Source organism: Barbatula barbatula, assembly GCF_947034865.1.
Source record: "Barbatula barbatula genome assembly, chromosome: 12".
In the NCBI taxonomy this organism is placed as follows: domain Eukaryota; kingdom Metazoa; phylum Chordata; class Actinopteri; order Cypriniformes; family Nemacheilidae; genus Barbatula; species Barbatula barbatula.
This window is the reverse complement of record NC_136775.1, coordinates 11,102,213-11,127,541: the sequence shown is the minus strand read 5'-3', so window position 1 is coordinate 11,127,541 and position 25,329 is coordinate 11,102,213. Positions and strand designations below refer to the sequence as shown.

Sequence of the window (25,329 nt, the reverse complement as noted above, 5' to 3'; positions counted from 1 at the left end):
GCAGATTTTTATTAATTTGGTATGTTCCTTTGTACACTTCTAGTATACTCTTTAGGTACAAAAGTGTACTTTTTGAAAGAGTGCCACCTGACAGTTTTTGCGCCTGTTTTACTAAGAGTGATGGAAAATGTACAGTTCTTAAAAGTATTCAAAACAATAAGATTCAGGTTTTATGTAGACCCTAGAGGATATATAATAGTAGGCCAATAAAGAAATTACAAATGTACAAATTAAAATTGAATTGATATTGTATGACCTTTTCTATCATAATAATATCAACTTTTCAATAGCCCATTTACTAAACTATTATTTAAAAAAATCTATAACCCTAAAATGCCCCAATAACACAAACAAAATGTCACAATGGGAACCTGTCATTAAACACCCTATTAGAGGCCACTTAATTGATTTCATCAATATGTAAACCATTGTTTGTTAAATAAAAAGGCATAAAAGTACAATTTTGATGTCCGAATGCTACAAATAGCTCAATGGATAGATAGTCTATTCCTTAAATAGTTTGCTAATATTAGCCTGCATAGTGATAACCAGATATCCTTAGCCTAAATACATTGACCCACCACACCAGTCTACGAGGTGTCGCCCCATCACTTCTGGGACTACAGTCGTCTGTGTCTGTGCACTACAATTCCCACAAATCCACAGTCGGCCCGTGACGTCACACTGTCGCATCGCTGTCTTGCGTTATTGTGGGCTTGCACATCGCTAAAATACATGCAAAAGCAATGCATTGTTAAGAAACAGCTGAGCAGAAATGATGCCAGAGGTACAAACATCAAGCACCGGTGAGTTTGAAGCTTATATTATTAACCAAACACTGTGCATTTACACATCAAGTGATCTACTTACACGTTTTGGGAAGATACACACCATATTAAAGCAGATAATGCACACAATGGGCTAGAATTGCACAATCCATCGCCTGTTAAAAACATGATACGGCTTCTTACAAATGAATTTACGACTGTAAACATGTTTTTCACATGGTCTAAATTTTGACTTTCAAATGTATTTGTATTATTTTGTTCATTTTCATTGTCTCGTATACATAGGGACTGTGAAACCCAGTGAGGTACCTACTTGAGCTCATGTGATAGACGCGCTAAAGGCACATTTAAGACGTCGTCATGGTGCCCACTCGAACCCATAATTTTAGTTTACGCCACAAAAATAATGTGTTTTCATGAAGCGAAATACAACTCCTTGCAATAGACTCTTGACCTGACTGTGTAGCTTTTGAAGTCATTATTTGCTGTGTGGTATGTAAAATATAATTGAAACCAGAATGTTTACATCATCTTACCTTTACAGGAATACAATTCCTTTTTTTTTTACTAGACAAAAATATGTTGTTGTATGTTTGGGGGGCTTTTAACCCTATGCTGTATATTTACTGTGTTTTTATTTGGCATTGATTTTACGTATGGATTTATGTATGGATTTAACATAATACTATTAATAAATTAAATTGTTGATACTAATGAGGTGAATTTTAATTTTCACATTGAAAGGAGTTTTTTTCAAGTTGAAGTTCTTAAAGCTGACTTATACTGTGTGTTCTGAATAGTGTTTTCACACTGAATACTGTTATTTCAATGCTAAAATGTAAATTGCTTTATAATCTCGTTTTACATTTCAACATCTAAATTAATGCAAGACCTGATTATAAACTAACTTAGTACAGTATTGCGTTGTTGATGTTGTTAAAGCTACCTGAGAGAATTGAACATGCTACCAGACTGGCTTATATTCTTTGCCGAAGTTTTTAAGAACATTCCATGGATATAGCAAATTGCATGACCTACCTTACATCTTAGATCGGGTCTGTGAGGTTCTAGAGAATTCATAAATGTATAATTATTATTGTGTAAACCCAAGTTTTTCAACTACTGTTGCATATTGTTGCGTGACAATAAAGGGATTTGATTTTGAAATGTAGCCATTCTGCCCTCAGATTATAGTGTGTAAACTTCTGTTGTATGTGAACCATGTCTATTTCATCCCTCTATATTAAACATGCAAACTGTTTCTTTTTTTTCTTTTTAGGGCTTCTGAGATCTTAGGTTTATATTTCTCAACATTGAAAAAATCGATTTTGCATTGAAAGCTGAGCATCATGGAACTTGATGATTACTCAGTCACTGATCCGCTCCCTGCTGAAGCAAATCTAGGCAATGGATCATTTACACTCTCCGAGCATCCCCAGAACAGGGGTCTTGAGTTGAAACTCAACCTCTACGTTCCAGCGCATCCATTAATAGAACCTATATCGCCTGCAGAGGAGCAATGTGCATTTCCCACGGCAACACAAGGGACCAGCCCACAACCTGAAGCTACTGAAGAAGAAACAAATCAAACTGGTGACATTACAGGCTTTCCTTTTGAAACTCTGTCAAATCAGGCCGAGCCGAACTTGGATACTCCCACAGAAGCGGCATGTGAACCAGCACACGACACTGCAAGCTCATCAGATGGTGCTACATTACAAGGACCTGTTTTTATAGATCCCACAGACTCCAATGAAGCACCAAATGACTGTGTTCTTGCAAAAGAATTTGTTAAAGGCACCGTGGAAATAACATGTCATCCTGCACTCTCCAAAGAGACCAGATGTGAAACGGATTCCACTAAAGACTCCAATAGAGATGTATCCAGAGCCTGCACAGAAGACACTGTTAGAAAAAACATCCCTCCAAAGAAGGATAGATATGCCCCACTAAAAATCCATCCAATGCCTCTCTCCTGTAAGTTATTAAGCTTTTTTTTAATACTTTAAAGATACAAAGCACATCTGTATTTCAGCAGATGTTTAGAGCATAGTTTGGCATTTAACAATAAAATAGAAGCTCCACACTCCTCCTGTTTTATTCCAATCTACATTTTTGTGTTTTTTATGCTCGTGTTTTTAGCATCTCAGCTTTCACTACATTGCCTGGAATGTCACATCATCTTCAAGGACCACAAAAGCAAGCAGCGCCACATCAAAATAAGCCATCCCGCAGAGTATGCTCAAAACATGCTGACCGACGCTCTCTTTACCTGCTATGTCTGTGATCGGAATTTCGCATGCTCCGCGGATCTCAGGGCCCATCAAAGCACACACACAGAGAAAGAGCGATTTAGGTGCCCACTCTGTAATGAGGCCTTCACAAGATCTACCGACCTAACAAGTCACAAGAAAGTCCACATTAGCAAAGAGGGCTACTCTTGTTTAGAGTGCGGCAAGCCTTGTAAAACCCTCACGCTGCTCAAATACCATCAGCGAGTACACACCGGCGATAAGCCTTACATGTGCCTACAGAAACACTGTGGCAAGAGGTTTACCACGCCTAAGTCTCTTCTGAAACACTTAGACAAACATAAAGAAGACGATGCAGAGGGTACCGCTGACCAGAAAAAGGCTTTGACCACCACAAAGATAAAGAGGAATAAAGGTGAGCGTACTTTGATCACACCTTTGACAAAACATTATTAGAAGAAAAAGGATGGACACTTTATAACTATATGTTGGTTAGGGCTGTCATAATTATAAAATGTAGCCAACTATTAAATATCTAAAGAAAAACTGTGATTATGGCGAATAATTGCCTGTTTTAGGGCTTTAACAATTACGGTTATTATTACCATTTCCCCTGCTTGAAAAACAATAGAAACCATCACAGAAATTCTAATGGTTTCCATTAAAATACCACTGTGAACCAATAGCTTTTTCCATTTAAAATCATTACAAAATTCCTTCATGTAGTATATTTTGGGTATTAGAACAGAATTGATCTGCCAGATAACACGCTACCAATATAATTCGCATAACAGTAGACACACTTATAGTTTCCATTAAAGCCAAGACAATTTCCATTATAACCATTTAATCCATAACGTTTTCTGTTGTGTTAAGGGCAGGGTTTTCAGCAGGGATGTCATACAAAATGTAATACTTTTTTGTGTGCTTTATTTGTTCAATTTAATACTTTGTAAATGGTCAGCTAAAGTATGAAAATATATCCAAATCATCTTTAAATATTTTTGGGTGTATATAAATATAATATATATATATATATATCGCTACTGTCATTCTGAATCTCTATGATTTTTTTATCTTTTAATAAATCATTGTTATTAATCACCCTTTGTCACTGGGTTTTGTGGATATCAGAGCAATAAAAAGTGCTTGTCAACACTGACAGCACAGTATTTAATCATTTTAAAGTACAGGAATGATCAAGTGTGAAATCTCCCAATCATTTCACAGTGATCATAACAGAAACTAATGTCTGAGCACCTAAACTAAAATAAAAACGTGGTGTTGTATGCATCTAGATGAAGTGATGTTTAAAACAATTTTGATCAAACCAATAAAGACAAAAAAATACGAATGATCCCAATAATATAGAAATATTTGAATGCAAGTATGTACTGTGAATGTGCTGTAGACATTACAGATCCTCATGTCTTCTAAAGGTGTGCATGTGCAATAATTGTGGTTATTTGAAATAATTGTAGTTAGGTCAAATAACTGCGCTTGGACAATTATTTTATAATTGTGACATCCTAAATCTTGGCAAATGTTTTGTTTTTCTGCAGGTACAAATGAATGGAAATTCAAATGTTCACATTGTGATGCAGTCTTCAAGACGTCTAAAACACAACTTTTTCACATGAAAAACAAACACAATCAGGGCAAAATGATGGAGTCACAAAGCAGCATTGCATCAATGGCACAACCAGGACTTATTATAACCCAGACAACAGCTGGACAACCACAGAGAGCAGAAGCTGTTGTGTCCATACCACAGCAAATAGATGTGCTGGATGCTGAGCAAATTAAAAGATTAATCGAGCAATTTGAAAATGTGAAAAAAGTTAACCAATTGGTTATACTTCCTTTTCAGACACAAGGCTCTGGGCTGCCTCATTCACAAGGATTAATGCAGCCGTTGCATTTAGATTTTACTGAGTCGACAGTTCACCCATCAGAATGCAAGGAAATGGGCACAGATCTGTCAAAAGATCTAAATAAACACCAAATATCAACAGAGATGGAAGATGTGCAGCAAAAGGAAACTGTGGGTCTGTCACAGGAGGAAAAAACAAATACTTTGTCAGAAAACCCAGACTCAAGACTTGACACTCAAATGACATCTGCCGTACTGACTGAGGAAGAGACACAAATGGATGTAATTCATCTTGAACTTATACCAGTTGAGCCTGAAACTTCAGTTTTTCTGGATCAGACACCTTTGCAGAATGATTCTGTTTCTGAGCAGGTACAAACAGCAGATTTGGAGCAGTTAGTAGGCACACAAGACAGTGCCACTTTGGAGACAACAACCGAAACAACTTCAATTCCACTAACTGAAACAGAAACGCCTCTTAATGTTGAAGAGGAAAATACATCTCTGACAAATGACATAACCGTATCAGAGGAGGCTATAACTAAGGCAAACGTGCTGTGTTCTGAACAAATACAAGATTCAAACGACTCAAAAGTGCTCTGTGGACAGAGTGACACAGTAAAAATAAGTGAGCCTCAAGAACCTAAACAAAACCAAGCTCAACAGGACCAAGTATTTTCAGAGAAAGAACTATCTAGTGTTGGACAATCTCATACTACACAACACCCCCTCAACAATTTGCTGAATGACACATCAACGGCCTTACAACCAAAACCAAGAAAAAAGAAAAAAAACTCAAAGCAGAAGGTAATGACCAAACCCAACAAATCCAAACAAAACCAACATCAGCAAAAAAGTGATCAAAACAAAGCCATTAATTTGTCAAAGCATGACATGTATTTTAAACAAAAAGTACAACAGGATAAAAAAGGAAAGGGGATTGAATGTAAATCAGAAGTAATATCGACATGTCAAGCAAAAAATGTGGAAAACAATGTTTCAGCGGTTCCACAAGCAACACAAACGAAACCCCAGAAAAGGAAAATGAAGAGTCAAAACAATTTAATTAAAAAAGCTAAGCCTGTCCAAGAGTCTCAAGAAGATGAAACTTCGTTGGCACCTGTGCAAAAGAAGAAGAAGAAGAAGAAGCAAAGTAAGAAGTCTCAAGAAGATGGTCCCAAGAAATCCAAAGTTAGAAAAACCCAAACAAATGATTTTCCAGTCAAGGTTAAACAAAAACAAAAAAATGATTTTCAGGTCAAGGTAAATAAAACGCAAAAGAATGATTTTCAGATCAAGGTTAAAAAAACAACAACAACTGATTTTCTGAAAAATGTTCACAAAATTCCAAAGCATAAAGCAGCAAAGAGAAAAAGAACACCTGACGCTGCAGACCAAGCACAAATAGAGCAACAAGCTTTGCTGTTATTGAAAGGCCACAAGCAGCCTCAACTGAAAGTACACAAATTGGATGCAACTGAACTAGAAAAATCCCCTCCAAACAAGTACGGTGCAAAGGAGCCTCTGAGTAAATCCCTCAATGTTACACAACCAAAGAAAACCAAGTCATCTGGAAACAAAATGTTATGCAGTGAACCCTTGTCTCCTGTTGACAGCAGCTTTACTTCTGCATCTTCAACGGCAAAGCCGAAAATGTTACGGAAAAGAAAAGCACCTACTAAGATAGATCAGGAAATTGCACTGAGCCCTCCATATTCCCGACTTACTCTTGGGTGTCAAGACTGTGGAAAGACGTTCTCGGAGGTGTCCGCTTTACAGGAACACATGGCATCTTTTCACTCTGCTGAAAATATGGCCCAACAAGATGAGGCCGTTGACATGACAAAGGAATGCGACTTGAGACCTAGCGAAAAACATATTCAACATAATGTTTTTGAAATTCAAGTAGCGACAGATTGGGAAATGGGAGAGATTTTGGGAGACAGGGAAGAGCAGAGACTTTCATTTCCAGTGCTAAGTCCATCTCCTTCACTGATGCTACCTTCAGGATGTGTTGAAGGAAAGGAACAGGAAGACAAAGAGGTTGAAGGAACAGTTTCGGCACCCGAGCATCCTCCTGAAAATAATCCTGAGAAGTTTCCGGTCGTAGTCAAAAATGTTGTGCAGCAAGAGGTCGGAGAAAGTACAGAAGCGAGCGACAATCTGTTACAAAATGAAGCAAGCAGAGCGGGAGGGATCATGACACAAACCTCTGGCTCTGAACTTAAAGATGCAGCAGAGGAAGAAATTAAAGAAGAATTGTCCCTAGAGGTGAATTTAGTCATGGTTGGAGATCAAAATGAGGAGAATCGTAGCCCTCAGATAAACAATCTTTCAAGTGCATCTCAAGAATGTGAGACTGAAGAATTGAGCAATTCTCATCCATGTTCTCAGCCTGAACAGACTGCAAAAGATACCGAGGTAGTATTGACTGAAAATGTTGTTCAATGTGTTATTGAACCAGAGATAAAGCAAGAAGAAGAGGAGGTGCTTGTACACAGAGTTGATGAACAGAAAAGAGCGACAGGAAGAAGTTCAGGGACAAGGGGTAAGAAAGGTGTTGGAAGAGGGCAGGGTAAGAGACTTGTTGGAAAAAGTTCCAGCAAATTGAACAAAAGTAAAAAGGACATGGATGCAAAAAAGGATTCACAGGATTGTCAAGTTGTCTATCAGCTGTGTGTACTCGGGGATACTCCAGATGGAAAGGACAAAGAAACCGACAAGAATCGAGGTAACACAACCGAAACCTTTGTAGTGTCATCTTCTGGGGAGAGTCCTGAGGATAAGGTTGTTTTTGAGTTGGACTCTGTTACCACGAGTGTAACAGAGGTGATAAATTCCCAAGATGGTTCATTTATTGAGCAATCTACAGAGCTGGCTAGAGATGACAGGTCTCCAGGAATCATACTGGAAAAATTCTTGACAGCTTGTGAGAGAAATGTGGAACATCCTAACAGCCAGAGTGGGAGGAAACAGGTAACTACTTATGTGTACTTTTTACATAGCAATTCGATTTCTTTTTCCCAGTTCTTGGTATAAATATTTATTTACAATTTTTAGTAACTGACATTTTATAGACAACATAAACAAACTTTATATGGCCCAAGAGTCCCTGTAGAGTTTAATATAAACTAAAATAATAATAAAAATTAAACCTAATATAATTTATTTTATAGTTATATTATTTGGACAGATAAACAAACACAAACCTAAGTTAACTTCGGGATAAAACTGTCTGCAGTCATGCAAACAATGTTGATGTAAATATATGCTTGTGTTTATCATTTATTTATTTTGCATAATTGTATGTAATGTTTTAGATTAACTAGGCAACACTTAAATGATTCTGCATTTTCATTCAAGGTTAACTCAGCTTGCACAGCTGCTGACGTGAAGTTAGAAGAACGTTCTTCAAATCAGGCTGTCCTCGGCCAGGCGTCTTCTGAGAGGGGTTTCATGCGTGGAGTCCAAATGTTTTTGGTAAAAGCAGAAGAGCACTTTTCTGTGAATGATCCTGTTATATTCCAGGCTCACCAGACCACAGATATCCACCATGTTTCCTGCCAAGGTTTGTTTGTTTTGAACGAATTGTTATTTATTCATTAAATTATTATCAATTGAACAAATCTGATTCTGTGTGCTAGCAGTATTAACAATCTACATTTTTCAAAATGGTGCATCATTGCATCATTTGATTCAAAAGAATGTGGCTTTAAATAATACATTTTTCTTGCAGATAAGACCATTGATAAGAACAGAGACGGCATCTCTTCTGACTCTTATGTAGTTCCCCTGCAGTCCAACAGCAAGCAGTGTATTTTTTATCCTGTAAAAGAGGAAGACAGAGAACATCTGGTGGAGCCTCCTCATACAGATCAAAAGTGCTTGGATTCAGAGGGGCTGGAAGGTGGATTAAGTCATATTTAGATCACAATTTAATGCAAATATTTTCTATATCAAATGTCATAATTAATCGATCCTGTTCACAACACAGGGATTTCATCTGGATTAAAAGAAAGTGAGGAAATGCGATCGGTACAAATGGAAATGCCACATCTGTACACAAGTTCTGAAGATGGTAAATAAAAAAAGAAAGGATAACATATGTGGTCTGTCCTTTGTGCTTTACATGTTTTTTATTGTATTATGTAGGTGATGTTAGTGGCGAGCAGCAAAGCACCCAAGGATTTTTAGAATTCCTCTCTCAGAATTCAGATGCTGGTGATTCTGATATCGTCCATTCTGAGCCAGAAGCCGAAACCATTCTGATGTCTTGCTACCATGGTATACAGAATAATGCTACAGTACATCCAACCGAAGTAGAGAGATGTGGTCCTAGTGGCAAAAGGTGAGTGTTGCTGGCATAACATGTAGGCCTACCTGAGTTGAACTTAATCATTTATAAATATCTTTTTAATATTTCAATAATTGTTTTACCATTTTCTTTTCTCTTCTTTAGAAACATTTGTCTGTCTCAAACGGTCCCCACAGAAGCAGGAAGACGGCTTTACTGGAAGCCCATTAACTACTTCAGTCAGTATTTTAGCTGGAACACATGGATGGAAATTGCTATCTGCACACGAGAATTGTCAAAACTGCCAAACCCTGTTACAGAAAAAGAGGTTGCGCAATATGTAGGAATCCACATCGCAATGGGAACTCTCAAGGTAAATTTTGACAATTACGCCTTTAATATTAAAAGGAAAGTTCACCCAAAAATGAAAATTATGTCATAATTTACTCACCTTTTTCGCATTTTAATATTGTATGTCTTTCTTTCATCTGCAGAAAACAAAAGAAGGTATTTTAAAGAATATAGGTAATCGAACAACAGCGGTCTCTATTGACTTGGATTGGTCTTGTGTCCATAGTATACATTAGAAGTGAATGGGTACCCCCATTGTTCGGTTACCAACTTTGTTTTAAAATATCTTCTTTTGTGTTCTGTAGAAGAAAGAAAGTCATACAGGTTTTAAATGACAAGAGAGTGAGTAAATAATGAATTTTCATTTTTAAGTGAACTATCCCTACAATGCTTGAACTAAGTATAACTAATGTAAGAAAGATGTCCTCTTCCTCCTTTTTTGTTTCTAAAAACAGTTTCCCAGTGCAAAGCTCTACTGGGAAGACCTCACCAGAGTCCCTCTAATCTCTGATGCCATGTCTGCTATAAGATTCTGTGAGCTCACTAATACACTAAGGCTTGCAAGGGCTGGTGGACCTTTTGTGGAGACAAATACTCTTAATCAGACTGAAGAAACATCCAGATTGTTCTCCCAGTCACACAGTAACGAAGTGGCACATAGTTGCGGAAATGACTCAAGGTCAATGACGGATCCTTTGTGGAAGGTAACAATGTTGATTAGACGGGTACAAGACGCTTGTCAGGCACTAAAGCGAAATGGAAGTTTTGGGGTGGACCAGTACCCACTTCCATTTCAAAGACACCCAACTCATTCATTTCTTCACACAGTTGTGGTAAGCGGTGAAGGGTTGGTTGTGGACTTTAACTTGAGTATAGATGATTCCAATAGGGAAACTGTAGTTGAAAAAATGGTCTCCAGAGATAAGGAGGAAAACGAAGGGGTGGTGTTTCTTTGCAAGCCAGAGCTGTCCACGCCTTCCATGTTGGAGCATCTTTTAAAGGCAGGTGTGCAAAGCGCTGGCAAGGTTGGGGGGGCGAGGGGGCAAATAGGTGACGAGTTTGTGAGCTCGGATGGAAAACTCAAGCTGTTTAGATGTCACCATGGCTTCATCCTTTCAGCAGTGTCAAAGGAAAAGCCACGCTCAACATCTCTTGTCAGCGGCTTCGAGCGAATGATTAAAGCTGCAAATCTAAACCGGGACTTGAGAAGCCTTTATCGTACTCCCAGCACAAGCTCATCAGTCAACGCTTGGCCACAATCTGTTCTCTGGGACCTAATTGATCTGGTATTGGTAAATTCATGGATACAGTACAAGCAAGATTACGGTCACATTACAGATTTGCTACCACTTATGGCATTTCGTTTAGAGGTGGCCAAAGCTTTGATTCTCTCTAGCGTTGTTGACGCCCAAGACTCATCACCCCCCTGCCATCCTGCTCCAAAACGACATGATCCAAAAACAAGCTCGAGACCTTCTCCGGTTCTTGAGATCCCTCTGCCTGATGCGGTTACACGCTATGATGGCTTTGGGCACTGGCCGGAGCAACTGGCAGAGAGCGAGGAGGCCAAGTGTAGATTTGGAGGCTGTGAGCGAACGTCACGTGTGCGATGTCTTAAATGCTGTGTGTTCCTTTGCATTTCGCAAAACCACAATTGTTTCCTTAAATTTCACAGTCAGGGTGCTTCCTAAGGCCTACAGTCTGTGGTAAATGTGATTGATTACATCTCATTGATTTATTTGGGTGTTTATTTAAAATGATGTGTCTTCATTTCATATGGCCAACAAAATATATTTATTGTATTCTGCCTGCAAACTGTAGAATAAGATGTTATAGACATTGTTTTCAGTTTATGTTCATAATGGGATTCTACTGATTGTGTTGCTAAAGCACCTTATTTGTATTAAATAAAAGCTTTTACAATAAGGCCAAGTCTTTTTGCATTGACCAAATAACTTTTATATGCAGTATGTAGCCTAATCATAGTAGGCCTATATGATCATTATTTTTTTTATACGTAATTTATAAATCTATTTAATATATACCTTATATACATTTATATACAATATACAATTAATTTTAAAAGTGACTAAAACATATTGCATGTCAGACAGGGCATCTCCTCTCTATAACCAGAATGGAAAGTACAGCGGGCCGTTGGCACGTGATGCAGGGTTTTTCAGTTGTATTGGCTGAGAGCGGGTCATTCACCGAGTAACGTTACGCGTTTGCGCCCCCTTTATCGTATGTGTGCTTATTTCCCACCAGAAAAAAAGGTTATTCCCCAAAGGTAAGAATTCTGTCAAATTGTAAGTTTTTATTTGACCTTAAAAACAGGAAAAATCTATTTATTTTCCGTCTTTGTCTAAATAGGCTTTGGTCAGCGAACTTGGTTGTTAGTGTGCTGCAAGTTTAACCTCGAGCTCTCCCGGCTGGCACGTGGAATAACGGTTAAAATAGCTAGAGGTTAGTTTTAAAATTGTTTTTATATTATTTTGGGAGAGGGGCTTAGTAAATGATGGGATGCGTTAGCTTGCCAGCTACACGCCGTTGAATTGGTTTATAGCAGCTCAAGGGCCCAGCAGGCCTCGTTAGCATTTAGCTTAGCGTTAGCTTAGCTTAGTTAACACAAACAAACGGTAGGCGGCTCTAAAACGCCCGTTTTGGAAACTCTTTGATTTCCTAACACTGTTTTCTCTCTAAACCTTTGGTTAATTAAATACAAACTTTTGGCTTTTTGTGGGTGTTAATTTCTGCGTGTGTCTAACAATGGAAGCTAAATATAGCTTACATTATGTCTCAGGTGCACATGCCTTGCTTATTCAGCAGTGTGTAAATGTGATTGTAAAAGCGAAAGGCACGTGTTTTATCTGTACCATTATGTTTATTTTAGTTTGTGTCAGATAGTCTACTTCGATTAAGTTTTGTATAGAGTAATAATTATTTAAATAACTTTGTCAACTGTGTTACAGTAGAAACAACGGGTGTGCATTGAATCCTTAAGTCGTCATAATGGACGCCGATATATTGAAGATGGAAGAAATGATCATGGGAGGTGGAGAGACTGAGGCTGATGTTGAACTGGCCCCCGTGAAAACAGAGGACACATACACTACCATCATCATTCCTCAACCTCAACCAACTCCTGTCATTCAGTCATGTGAGTCTCGCACCAAATTATTAAAGCGCAATATAAATGTTGCCCCAGTTTCTAAAGATCAAAATGGTAAAAGCATTATGATCAGTTGTCTATTATTGTTTTTAAAATTCTGTAAGTGGTAAATGTGTTGTTTAGTGTAACCTTAAAGTGGAAGTTCACCCAAAAATCAACTTAGTGTGATTTTCTTTTTACTCACCCGCATGACATTAAACATGTTTAGAGAACTTCGGGCATCTTCGGAGCAGAAATTAAGATATTAAGGTGACATCCCAGAGATTTCCAGGCCTCCTCATAGACATCATGGTGTCAGTTTTTGCCAAGTTCCAGAAAAGTACTAAATACATCATTAAATTGATCCATCTGTGCATAGTGGGTCAGTAGAATTTTTTTTGAATCGACGAGAATGCTTTATGTGCGAAAAACAAATCAAAATCCCGACTTTAATCGATATATTGTCTTGTCAGTGTATGACACGAGTTCACAAGAGCGCTTCTTCTTTTGTCTTCTTCTTGGACGAGAGCACTTTGACGCATGCGTATTAGGTCTGTGCACCGTAAGCCGCATAGGGCTTGCCCTTATTGGACGGTGGCGGTCTAACTCACAACACCGAAGTGCAAAACTGTGTTTACAGAAGAAGTGCTCTCGTGCACGCGCGCCGTATGCTGACAGAACAGGAGAATATATCGATTAAATTCAGTATTTTGGTTTGTTTTCACACACAAAGCATTCTTGTCGATTCAAAAAAATTCTACTGAGCCACTATGTGCGTGGACCAATTTAATAATGTCTTTAGTACTTTTCTGGACCTTGGCAAAAACTGACACCATGATGTCTATGAGGAGGCCTGGAAATCTCTCAGATGGTACATAAATATCTTCATTTGTGCTATGAAGACACCGGTAGTTCTCTAAACACGTTTAACGTGATGTGGGTGAGTAAAAAATCACACAAAGTTGATTTTTGGGGGAACTTCCCCATTAACCTGTAAAGTAAAGATCACGCCTAGTAAAATATCCCAGCATTTCAACTCTAGTTAGGAAAAAACATAAGTTCAATGATATTATGTTAGCACATTTCCTTCTACTTCTTTTTCTTTTGTAAAGTACACGTCACACACCTTGCGATTTAATGTCCTTTTATTTATAAACAATTAACATCTGTCTTTATGTACTGTATTATAATCCATAATTAGCAATGTCTCCCATATCTGTGTTGTGAAATTGTCTTCTCTCTCTGTATTTAGATCAGCATGAAAGCCTGCAGTGTTTCCAATGTTTTATCACTTTCTGCAACTCAAAAGCCAAGGAAAGGCACATGAAGAAGAGTCACCGGGAAGAGTACAAACAGCAACTGCAGCAGGTTAACATTAAGAAATGCAGATTTTCATGCTTTATCCACTATTTGTGCTCTAGTCTTCTGCTATGAGCAATAGTTCTTCAGTGAATTAAATTAGCTAATATAAAAAGATGATAATAGCAAACTAAGAATATACTTACATTCACATATACTTGCTATGGATTACTGTTTTTCTATTTTTCAATTAAAGCAATGAGATATTTGTTACCTTTTGCATCAACAGTGCGATACTCTGTTCACTTGCTATGTGTGTGACCGCACCTTCCCCTCCTCTGAAGAGCTGACACAGCATCAGTCGACCCACAACAAGGAGGACAAGCCCTTCAAATGTGCACACTGCCAAGAAAGCTTTCGTACATTCTCAGAGGTGAGAGGAGTTTTATAAGAAATGGAATGTTAAGATTTTGATTTTAGTATAAACTCTCTTAAATTCAAAAAAGGGTTAGACCATAAGAAATTACACATGCTTGTGTGGATTTGTTTTTACTACTCTAAGTGAATGCAGATGTAGCTACATTATTTACCATTTAATCCTGGATCTCACTTTGTTTCCTTTCCCAGCTGACAACACATCGACGTCAGGTCTGTCCTGAACGTCAGTTTGCATGCAAAGAGTGCAATGAGACGTTTCGAAGTCCTGGACTTTTGCGTAACCACCGTTTGGCCCAGCACCCTGTCCACCTGGAGGGAGAGGAGGTAGATGATCCTGCCAAGACATATAGATGTGGCAAATGCGGTAAGGGTTTTGAAGAAGAGACAGAGCTACTGCAACATCAGGAGAACCACGCAGGTGAACGTCACTGCAATGGTTGCACCCCTGTTAAACGTCGAGGGAGACCCCCAAAAGCTGACAGCACAGTTGCCGGAGAAAAGAAAATAAAGCGGAAGAAGGAGGATGAGGCGGAGGAGGCGAACGATTCAGAAAATAATTCGGCAACACCAACTTCAGCTGATGTTAAGGGAAAGACAGTAGGGAGGCGAGGACGCCCACCTAAATCTGAGCAGGAGCCCAAGGCAGAAGACGACGATCCAGAAAATGATGAAAAGAAACCTAAAGCTGTTCCAGACCCATCCCGTCAGATCCCATGCTCTGAGTGTGACCTCACTTTCCCTGCCCTGGCACAGCTCCGTGCACATAAGAAAGAAAAGCACACACAGAGGAAGCCTCATCCATGTGCAGAATGTGAAGAGAGTTTTAACCGACCTGAGCAGCTAGAAGCCCACATGGCTAGAGCCCACAGCGCTGGCCGGCACACCTGCCCCACATGTGGAAAAAGCTTTGGCAGAGAGAGTAATCTGAAGGCTCATCAACAGACCCATGAAAAAGAAGAAAAGCCGGCTGGAAAGAGATAATTTAGAACAGGAGAAATGTGGGGGTTGAAGAGGGATTCAAGATTTATGTATAGAAATGTAGCTGGGGTCAGGGTTTGCTTTAGATTTAAAGAATTGCAACACAGTAGTATTGTTCAGATGTGTGAGAATATGGTTAAATACTGTATGAACGTGTTTATGAAAACTGGAAACCCCATGTTTGGCTGTCTTATGATGTCTGTACACAGCTTTATCATGGTTAGCTAAGGGGATTTATACCTGAATTCACATCTCTAGGATAACCATGTTGTTACTAATACCATCAACAGAAACCCAAGGGAAAGCCTTAATATATATTGTTGGAAGGCTTTTTCATTTACTTTTTTGTTTTATTGAAAAATGTTAACATCTTTTTTTATGAATTTAATGAGTGTTATTGTTTTTACATGAGTTTTAGAAGTGTGTATAATGGTGGGTGAAAGTTCTACTAAATGGTTGTATTCTCATGAACTAAATTTGATTCAAATTTTTCAATTTTTTTATTGCAGCTTATAAAGTGTTACATGATATATGACTTTAATTCTACCTGCTACCGTGACACTTCTCAAGTTTAAATGTATGAATAATTAATTGAAATGTTCTAAATGTATTCTGATTTTAATTGATTTTATTTATTTCCATTTAAAGTTCAGTCATAAAACATTTTCCTCATGAATGACTATGGGATTTGGTGGTAGACCAAGTTAAATGTGGGCCACAGGTGGTTGTTCTAAATGACTAGATATTCTCTTAGGGCTGTTTCTTTAAATTCACCTTAAAAAAATTTTTTTAAATTCCATTAGCATTAATAATATTTATTTGACAATTTAATATATAATTTAAGACAAATTGAAGCACACAGACTTGGGAAAGGACGTAGCCGGGCACCCAGTTGTTCAAAACTTTATCTTTATCTGGATTTTGAAATCCCATGCTTCACTATCCATAATCAGGAAATCTCTTGTGTTCTGACCCAAAACAAAATGTTCCAATACAGATAAACATAGGAACATACAGGCTATAAATGTTTGGAGGATTTTTTTATTGGCACTTTTAAAATGATCTGGAAGGTTTAATTGGTACCCCAATGAATACTTTAAATTCTCATTATAGAAGTTAAAGTAATCAAGACTAAATGATTTTTTACTAATAAAATTAAGATGTTTGTTCCTGAAATCCACCCTTTTGCAGATATCAGAATAATCCTAATTGTTTGTGATATGTATCTTAATCCTGCGAAAGTTATGTTGAACACATTACAAAAATGGATCTAATCTCAGCCGAAATCCAATCAGATACTTTTGAACAACTGACCCCGTTACCATTTTGTTTACCAAAATGGTAGCCGTCATAGCATCTTTTAAAATACCTTAACGTTATTGTACTACAAATGAAGTAAACCCACCGAATGTTTTTTTTTTCGCCTTCCGAAGTAAGAAACGAGGACCTGACAGAAGACGCGTGCACTTTACGTCTGCAACAAGCGTTTTCATCACAGGTAGCCTATTTGCAAATAAACTAAAAAAACACCTGTCATTCGCTGTAAAACGACGAGCTCAAACATGCAAAGTATGTCTCATCTTCCCTCGAAAAGAAACAAATGTGGCGCATAAATGAAACGGCATGGGAATATATTCAAAGTTATGACAGTTGTGTCTATTCGTAATAGTTCATCTGGTGGAATAGTCTTAGCATTTATTTTGTTCAACTGTACCACCTCTCCCCGCCTACAGATGGCAGTACATGCAGTCTTGCATCTATCCGGCCATCGATACCGGAAGGATCAGACGGGACTGTGTCACATTTCAACACAGTGATGCTGTATGCCCATGCAATCTAATTTGTGCTTTGTGTTAGTCGGTCGTTATAAAAAACAAATGTTCACGCTGGTGGTAGTTACAACCCCACTAACCTTTAGCTTATTATCGCGATAGATGGTACTCGATCATTTGCAAAATAATTAAACATAAGTGGTTTCAGCTTCATTGTTGTATTGAACAGTATACCCTGAAGTGAAGGTGCTGGAATGCGCGTCAACGGCTGCTAGGTAATCCAAATACTCCCTTTACTTTAGTATTTAGTTTGATAGTACACCAAAAGCTATTATATTATATTATAAGATATAACTGCTCGTTAAGCCATGCATGTCTTAGTAGGCTTTTATAGAGCAGGAGCGTCTTTGTCTGCTTGGTCTCAGTTCAGATGAGTTCAGTGAGCAGCATGTTCAGTCAAATCTTATCTCATGGGTAGGATAAGAAACTCAAAAGCTTGAAATATTTAAATATATTGGTAACTACAGCCAAACGTTATCCCAGATTAGGCTGTTTGTGCACGAGCCCATACTGACATTGTTTGTGTGTGTGTTTTAAGCTGCTATGTCTTCAGAGTTCACTCTCGATATCCAGTTGACAGAGTTGGGGTTTTCAAGCTGGGATTTCCCTCTCTGCGAGCCACAGAGTGTTAAAGAGACATTTTTGCAAACGCAGAACAGCATCGAGAAGTCATCACCTGGGACTCCAAACAGCCATGAGGACGCCAGCATTGTCCCGAGTGGATCTTCTGAAAATAGTGTTCTACAAGACCATCAATATTCCTCTCCTGTCAGACGGAACTCTAGAGTTATTACTGAAAGACCTCAAGACGATGTAACAGCAGTTAACGTAGAGGACAGGGAGAAATTAATTTTTAAAAAGTGGAAGGTAAGAAAAAGAAGAACGTGTACAGAGGGAAGAAACAAAGACAGGGAGCAATCCAGAGAAGACGATACAAGTACCACTGAAAAGGAGGAAAGTGAGGAAACAAACAGTCTTCAGATAGATGATCAAATATCTGTTGAGGAAAAAACAGATGAGGATGCAGAATTTGTTCTGAGTGATGATGAGGAGGAAGATGAGGAAGAGGAGGATGAGGAAGAAGAAGAACGGGATGATGATGATGATATTTCATGTTCAGGTATTATATCTTGTATATCTTGAGTTTTTATATTTTCTTCAACTCCTGTTTCTGTTTACAAAACCACTGATTATCTTAACCTAAAAATTATCTTCGTTTTCAGAGACGCCTGGATCCGGAGAGAATGGTGAAAATTACTGTCATGTGTGTGACGTTACCTTTCCCTCTCTGTTCTTGCTTCGAGAACACTTAAATATGCACACGGGTGTCCGGCCCTACCGCTGCGATGAATGCAGCAAGCAGTTCTGCCAGTTAGTCAACTATCGCGCACACCTCCGTTCCCACTCGCAAAAGGCCTCCATCCACTGTAAGGTTTGCTCCACCATCTTTGAGACAGAGGAGCAACTCCAGAAGCATTTGGATACGAACCATTTCGAGGACGAGTTCTATCAGTGTGATTTCTGCAAGCAGATTTTTACCGACCTAGAGGTGTGCCAAGAACACGTGGACAAACACAGGCAACAGGCAAAAAGACATATGTGTCTCAAATGTGGTTCTAGTTTTCGTAAGCGCAAGTCTCTTCTTCGGCACTTGGAATGGCACAGCAGAGGCGTCTTCTCGTGCTCTGACTGCGACCGGACGTACTCCAGTAAGGGTTCCCTGTTGCGCCACAGCTTCTCCCACTCGGGCGTCTTGCCGTATACGTGTCTAAAGTGCAAACGTCATTTTCGGTTACCGTCTCTTTACCGAAATCACGATTGTAAGCCAGAGCACATCCAGTGTATGGCATGTTTGGTTTTCTTTCAGAGTTCCGAGGACTTTGACAAGCATAAGAAGGACACAGGATGCTGGGGTCATCAGGGGGCCATGTCTTCAACGACGGATGAGATCCGGTGCATGGAGTGTGGCCAGGTGTGCGCGAGCGTGGAGGAATTAAAACGGCATGGGAGCACTCACCAGAGGGTCCTGAAATGTGCTGAATGTGGGATGGGTTTCCGTTCGTCCCTCATGCTTATGTCACACATGGGAGGACATGCAGCGCAGCGACCTTGTCTCTGTAAAGACTGTGGCTTAGGCTTTCCACATCAACAGGGTTATGACAGCCACCTGAAGACGTGTGGACTGGTAACTCCACCAGTGGTAAGTGCCTTTTATATACATATAAATGCATAAATATTATATAGCATATTTGTATTATATTTGCTTTGAATTAAAAATAAAAAGCTGACAGGAAAACTCGGTTAGCTTTGTGCACGTGTTGTCATCTTTAGACAAGCATCTATAAAAAAAACCTGCTTCAGTTTATACTGCATACACAACTATGCAATATCCATTGAATACATATTTAGTAAAAAATTTTAATAAAGTTGTCAAATTTTCCACATGGGACATCATCTATGACCATGACTGTGTACGTAGACACATATATTGTGTATTCATATTTAAATGGATAGCTTACATAAAAATGAACATTCTATAATTTATTTACCCTTGTGATGTCCATACCTGAATACAGTTGTCACGCTTTCTTTAAAATATATTTTGAGAAATGTCTTGGTAGTTTTCTGCCATATAATGGACGTCAACAGGGGTCAATGTTGTTTAGTTGCCCTTGTTCACAAGAAAGTCACAACATAGTCAATACAGGTTTGGAGTGACTTGAGGGTGTGTAAATGATAAAAGGATCTTTTTTTGGTGAACTATCCCTTTTAATGAAACAAAAATTGTTCCAATAACATTTCCCTAACAGAAATCTTATAGTAATCAACAATTCTTTTTACAGCCTACAGCAAAGAAACCTAAACCGAAAAAGATATCCTCTCCACAAAAAGCAAAACTAATCATCCCTAACGTCGTCTTCCAAACTGTTTCTCAGGACTCAAACCTCATCACATTGTCACATAACAAGGTGGCCCATGTGATTCCATTAGGTGACCAAAAACAGCCTTCTGATGCAGTGTGGAAGTTAACTTTACCTAAAGACCCTCCTCCAGGCGTTCCATTGGTCATGCTTTTGCCAGTTTCTGCTTCACAGTCCTTATCTACCTCAGATCCTTCCAAAATCTTGCAAAACATTTTACCTTCATCTCTAGTCTTAAAAACGCCATCTCCTGATCCATGTGTTATATCCATGCCAGTGGTCCAAACCAGTCATGTTAGTTGTAAAGAGGCACAGAAAGACAGTGCGGGACAGAGAGGAACCAACATTCCTGCAAATGTACTGATACCAATGGAGGGCGATAACGGTACCGCTAGAAAGACGTGGACCATCTTAGAAGATAAGAATTCTGATTTTGGTAAATGCGTGGCAGATGTGGTGGTACTAAATCAGGGACTGAATGTTACTGCACATTCAGAAGCAAAGGATGAGCAGAAAAGTTTGAAAAACCGACCTAATGCACTGTTAAGTGATGAAAAACATGAGAATGTTAAAGACTGTGACTCTTCACCTGTATTAGCAGAAGCAGAAGATACTGTCCGTTTAACAACAACAGCAGGGAAGCAAACACTTCGGTCTTCAGTAACAAGTAGCCTTGTCTCTGGTTCTTCAGAAGTTGCTTTTGATAAAGGACATCTCAAAAATTCCAGTGAAGAGCAGAGACTTTGCAAAGAAACCGTGCAAGAGGTTAGCATGTGTGATGTAGAGGTGGAAGTGGATCAAGAAGTGGAGATTGGGGATGAAGACAGTGGAGTGGATATTTCAGAGGGTGAGCTTCAAGAATGTGTGACTTGTGGGCAGGTTCTTCCTGAAAAAGATATGATCCAACATTTTATGAAGCATGCAGCTGACTATCCTAATAAATGTGCCACACACACTACAGACCAATCCCCTTCATGTAGCCCATCAAGAAAAAGACAAAGGTCTGAAACAGAGCTCTGATAATGAATTCAAGAGTAGTAATGTAGACCTAAAATTCTGCACTAGAAAGTATTTCGTTTTATTATTTTTCCCCTTTTTTATAGGTACATTTAAGAATTGTTCCCACCAAAAAGTGCTTACGTTATAAAAAGTGTGTGTTATAAAACTGAATGTGTTGTGTTGTTTGACTTTGATTTGATTGATTCATGGATTTTCTGTATATCAGTACATTTACTCCACAAATAAGCTGCAATAAATTTAGATTGGGACATTGGGAAAAGCTTTTTTTTTGTTCATACTACAGTTATCGTCATTAGAGAATGAATAATCATGTGGAAATAGCTTTCATTATCTGCAAATTTTCCACTGCAACACATTGAAATAATTTCGAAACCACAGAGCAAAATTATTGCTTTAAATTAATATGTTTTTTAGAGCAGAAAAAAGCCATTATCATGAATTTCTTTTGGTGATCGATGTACACTGTGTAATTTGGTGTATAAACGTAACTGTTGTACTTCTGTTTTTCTCACATCTTTTATGGCTCATTTTAAGTCCCTTTTGTAATAAAGTTATGTGGTATAAATGCAACTTGTCCCAACGTGGTTCTCCAATCAATTTGGGGGCTTTCGGGAAATGACACCCAGAGGCAATACCAACTCAAATCACTCATAAGGGAAAATCTTGTGGGCTGAGGCGGTTAACACACTGTGAAGTCAACTCGAATATGACATGAATCGCTGTTCGTCTCTCCACTGGTAAGTGCCCTATAGGCAGCTCCTCGTTGTTTTAAAAAGCTAACATAACGTTGCACATGTGACTTATTGTATCAGAGTAGACCATTGTGTTGTAAAAGAGTCAACACACAGTTACGCAATAGTGAATGTTTCTTTTGTAGGTTTGGTAAGCTGGCTTCAAACACTTGCCTCAAACAGCTACAAACTGCACGTTTCACAGCGTTTGTTATTTCCTGTACAGTATTAAACAGGCTTTTGTGTAACTTTTATAAAGATGAATTAAGCTTTAATCGGCGTATTATCTCTGCATCACCGCAGATCACGTTTGCATAACTTGGCAAATTCAATAACATGTATAAATGCAAGTTTTCTTATCGAAATGATAGCAATACTGCCGCACTTGTGAATCTTAATGCTGTTTTAAAGAATCAAAGGAAGTGTATGTTGTTTCATTTTAGTCGATTGCAAATACCTGCTTTTCGTTAAGCTATTGTTTATGACCGCAAATAAGCTGCAGTAAATGCCGAGTTATGTTAATGCTATAACATGATATGCAATATATCGCAACATATGTTGTTTTTACATTAATATGATAAATGCCTGCGGTTTCTGTACTTTTCTCTAAAGGGCACGCAAATAGACAGGAAATGACAATCAAAGGTCCTCTTGCTGTTTTGTTCGTTTTGCTGATAGGTGAGACATTTTTTCCATCTCTCTTTCCTCACCCCCTGCTTGCTTGCGACCACTGAGCAAAAGTTCTGCAGCAATATCCTGTTCATTATTGTGTGCAAAGTTTGGGGGTCATGATAACTGACAGCAGACTGGAAGAGTGTTTTTCATTTGTGTTGGTTTCCTGATCTAGATGTGGTTGTGTATGTGTGATTGTGCATGCTGGCACCATTTAGCAGCAGAAGGTCTTTTTATAATTATATAATATTTATTGGATAGGAACTACAATTATTAACTGTGATTAAATTTTCTTTTGTGGCATAAAGTAGATTTAACTGCTAAATTTGATTTAAAAGTATTTATTTATCTTGTTAATTAGAAACCATGTCTAAGTGTTCCTTTATATCTTTCCTTTTTGTGTGTTATTTTAAGCTGCGGTCAGTGCTACTACAGAAGGTAAGGTTTATTTATTTAATGGAATTATTCTATTGGAATTGACTGGAATTCACATCACATATCAAAACCGCTACATCTTTCCCATAGACAGCGGCTCATGTTATGGAATAAGCCCTGGCACTATAGTGGGTATTATATTATCTGATCTTGCCCTGACGGTCCTGGTAGTTAGTACCACATACTGGTATGCCAGCAAACGCAGACAAAAGAGAGATAAGGGTAAGATGTGATGCACACACTAACAATTGTCTCATAGCAATTATGAAATAGCCAGAGAAAATGTAACATGCACATGTTCATGTGTTTCTTTAGCTGATGAAGTCTACATGAATGTCAGAGCAAACTGCAAATCATGAAGATCTTTGGAAGACTGATATGAACAATTCACTGAATAAGATTTATTCTGATGTGATGTAATTAAATATGAGGTTAATGTAATTTATGCAATGTTTATGTCGTGAACAAATCAGCACGTGTATTAAGTTACTTAAGCATAAAATGAAAGGGTCAGAAAGAAACCTTTGTTCTCCTATTTTTGTAAAAAATAATTCTGTGGGTCCTTGTGAGAACAAGACTCTTTACACTTATTTCACACATGTTTGGAACTGATTTATTAGATAAGGAAGTCTATAATTTAATCTGTATCTGCCTCGTCCTTTTAGCACAAGCCATTGATAATATTTTATCTTATATTATACAAAAATGTGCTTTAAGTTTCTATATTGCATGTGTTCTGTGCAGTGCTGGAGATGGCCGATATTCTGGACGGACTCTAGTTGGGGACTTATTTTCTAATAATACACCACACATCCACAAATTCCTACTAAATTTATGTATGATATTAGCATTTGGAGGCCATAACATGGATAAAAGATAGAAATCCTCTACATTTTGAAGTTGAACCCGCCCCTTTTAAGTTCTTAAAATTCACACACTGTAGACTTTATCTCGGACCTGAAAAATGCAGATATGTCTAATGGTCTGTAACTGTTGCAGTCACATCTTCTCTTAGCTGATAACTGACCAGAAGAAGAGGCTATTTCTGGCTGCTGATCTGCCTCATCTCTTGAATGTGCTTATTTAAAGTGTTGGCAAACTTGGCTTCTGTCTTTTGTGTTTTTGTACATCTGTGTTGTTATGTTGCTATTATGACCAATGAGTGTAGTGAGTGTGCGCTGGAATCTCCTGGAAATTTCTTGGTCCAAAACAAGGCACAAGACTGTGACTTTTTACATAAAAAGAAGAAGGAGAAAGAAAAGTTTCCGTCCAAGGGATCTAGTCATTTATAAATGACTTCTATAGTTATACGCAGACTCACACGGAATCTACACGTGCAGAATTTGTAAATGTCCTGTATGTTTGTTTATCATATACTTTAGATGAAGCTTATGTATTGATACTTTTGGTTCAGATTAGAGCCATTTACTCATTCTGTATTTGTATTTTTTCTGCATTAGTAAATAATAGTAAACAATCATTGATACAGTTATTTTCACTCAAGAATGCACCTTGCGAACAGAAGATTTTTAGGAAAATGAGAAACATTTTTGTTCAGCTGTGTCTATTGGGGAGTTTTTATTATAATTTATAGAAAATGTAAACCGACACTGTTTCTTTTATGCCATTGCAATAAAGTATATCGCACTTATGTAGTGTCAGTTTCTGGACGTGCATTAAAGAACTATAAACTCGTTTTTCATGTATTCTTTAGATATATAGTAATAGTAAGATTCTTATTTGGATTAAAAGCCCTATTTTACACAAGTAACAAGACAAATAGAGATGATTTGCCTGGACTAAACCTTGCAAAGTAACCTCATAATTAAACTTCAACATAACTGTTCAGAGTAAAAAGAGCAGAACACATTCTGTAAATCCACACACCTCATAACACTGAAACACATCCACATTTATAAACTTGTTGAAGTGGGACAAACTGTAGATTTTGTTTTCTTTGTTTGTGAGATTTTTAAGTAACGGCTTACTCACATCCTGTGCTGCAAAGCCTTTGACCACAACAACACCCAAACAATTTCCTCTCACTGGCCTCTTGCTCTAATACACATAAATTATGAGTAAATTAAACTTCATTGATAATTGCACAAAGCTTCAATTACCTGTGATTATATGACCTGTAAGAACTGGTTTAGGTTTAACTATTTAAATTGTTTGTTTTTTGAAAAAATACACTTTTGTGTAATAATTGTCAAAATAAATTACATTGTGATTTAGTATGGTTTTGAGAGTGAGAGAGAGTCCAATGTTAACAGACAACAAGAAGATAAACTCCT

General features: G+C 38.0%; 4 protein-coding genes across 6 annotated transcripts; all 4 read left to right on the top strand.

Annotated features, from left to right (window-relative positions):
- Positions 1-554: 554 nt before the first annotated feature.
- Positions 555-11,571, top strand: znf576.1 (zinc finger protein 576, tandem duplicate 1). The gene is made up of 10 exons (XM_079468785.1): positions 555-806; positions 2,068-2,765; positions 2,931-3,455; positions 4,603-7,889; positions 8,277-8,481; positions 8,650-8,820; positions 8,908-8,991; positions 9,066-9,261; positions 9,373-9,580; positions 10,014-11,571. Exons 2-10 carry the CDS (start codon positions 2,138-2,140, stop codon positions 11,247-11,249), a joined length of 6,540 nt encoding a protein of 2,179 aa, XP_079324911.1. The 5' UTR covers positions 555-806; positions 2,068-2,137; the 3' UTR covers positions 11,250-11,571.
- A 95-nt stretch (positions 11,572-11,666) lies between these two features.
- znf576.2 (zinc finger protein 576, tandem duplicate 2) lies at positions 11,667-16,674 on the top strand. 2 transcript variants are annotated; one of them, XM_079468818.1, is made up of 6 exons: positions 11,667-11,848; positions 11,932-12,024; positions 12,531-12,718; positions 13,962-14,077; positions 14,298-14,441; positions 14,636-16,647. In XM_079468818.1, exons 3-6 carry the CDS (start codon positions 12,571-12,573, stop codon positions 15,425-15,427), a joined length of 1,200 nt encoding a protein of 399 aa, XP_079324944.1. In that variant the 5' UTR covers positions 11,667-11,848; positions 11,932-12,024; positions 12,531-12,570; the 3' UTR covers positions 15,428-16,647. The 2 variants fall into 2 exon arrangements, with proteins under 2 accessions (XP_079324944.1, XP_079324945.1); XM_079468819.1 differs by lacking the exon at positions 11,932-12,024 and having other exon boundaries at positions 11,682-11,848; positions 14,636-16,674.
- A 393-nt stretch (positions 16,675-17,067) lies between these two features.
- Positions 17,068-21,878, top strand: LOC306901204 (uncharacterized protein). 2 transcript variants are annotated; one of them, XM_079468791.1, is made up of 4 exons: positions 17,068-17,471; positions 17,795-18,376; positions 18,480-19,456; positions 20,100-21,878. In XM_079468791.1, the coding sequence occupies exons 2-4, from the start codon at positions 17,800-17,802 to the stop codon at positions 21,195-21,197; spliced, it is 2,652 nt and encodes an 883-aa protein (XP_079324917.1). In that variant the 5' UTR covers positions 17,068-17,471; positions 17,795-17,799; the 3' UTR covers positions 21,198-21,878. The 2 variants fall into 2 exon arrangements, with proteins under 2 accessions (XP_079324917.1, XP_079324918.1); XM_079468792.1 differs by having other exon boundaries at positions 17,210-17,713; positions 20,100-21,782.
- On the top strand, positions 21,844-24,731 carry hcst (hematopoietic cell signal transducer). The gene is made up of 5 exons (XM_079468853.1): positions 21,844-21,934; positions 22,541-22,606; positions 23,015-23,038; positions 23,126-23,257; positions 23,351-24,731. Exons 2-5 carry the CDS (start codon positions 22,561-22,563, stop codon positions 23,392-23,394), a joined length of 246 nt encoding a protein of 81 aa, XP_079324979.1. The 5' UTR covers positions 21,844-21,934; positions 22,541-22,560; the 3' UTR covers positions 23,395-24,731.
- The last annotated feature ends 598 nt before the right edge of the window (positions 24,732-25,329 follow it).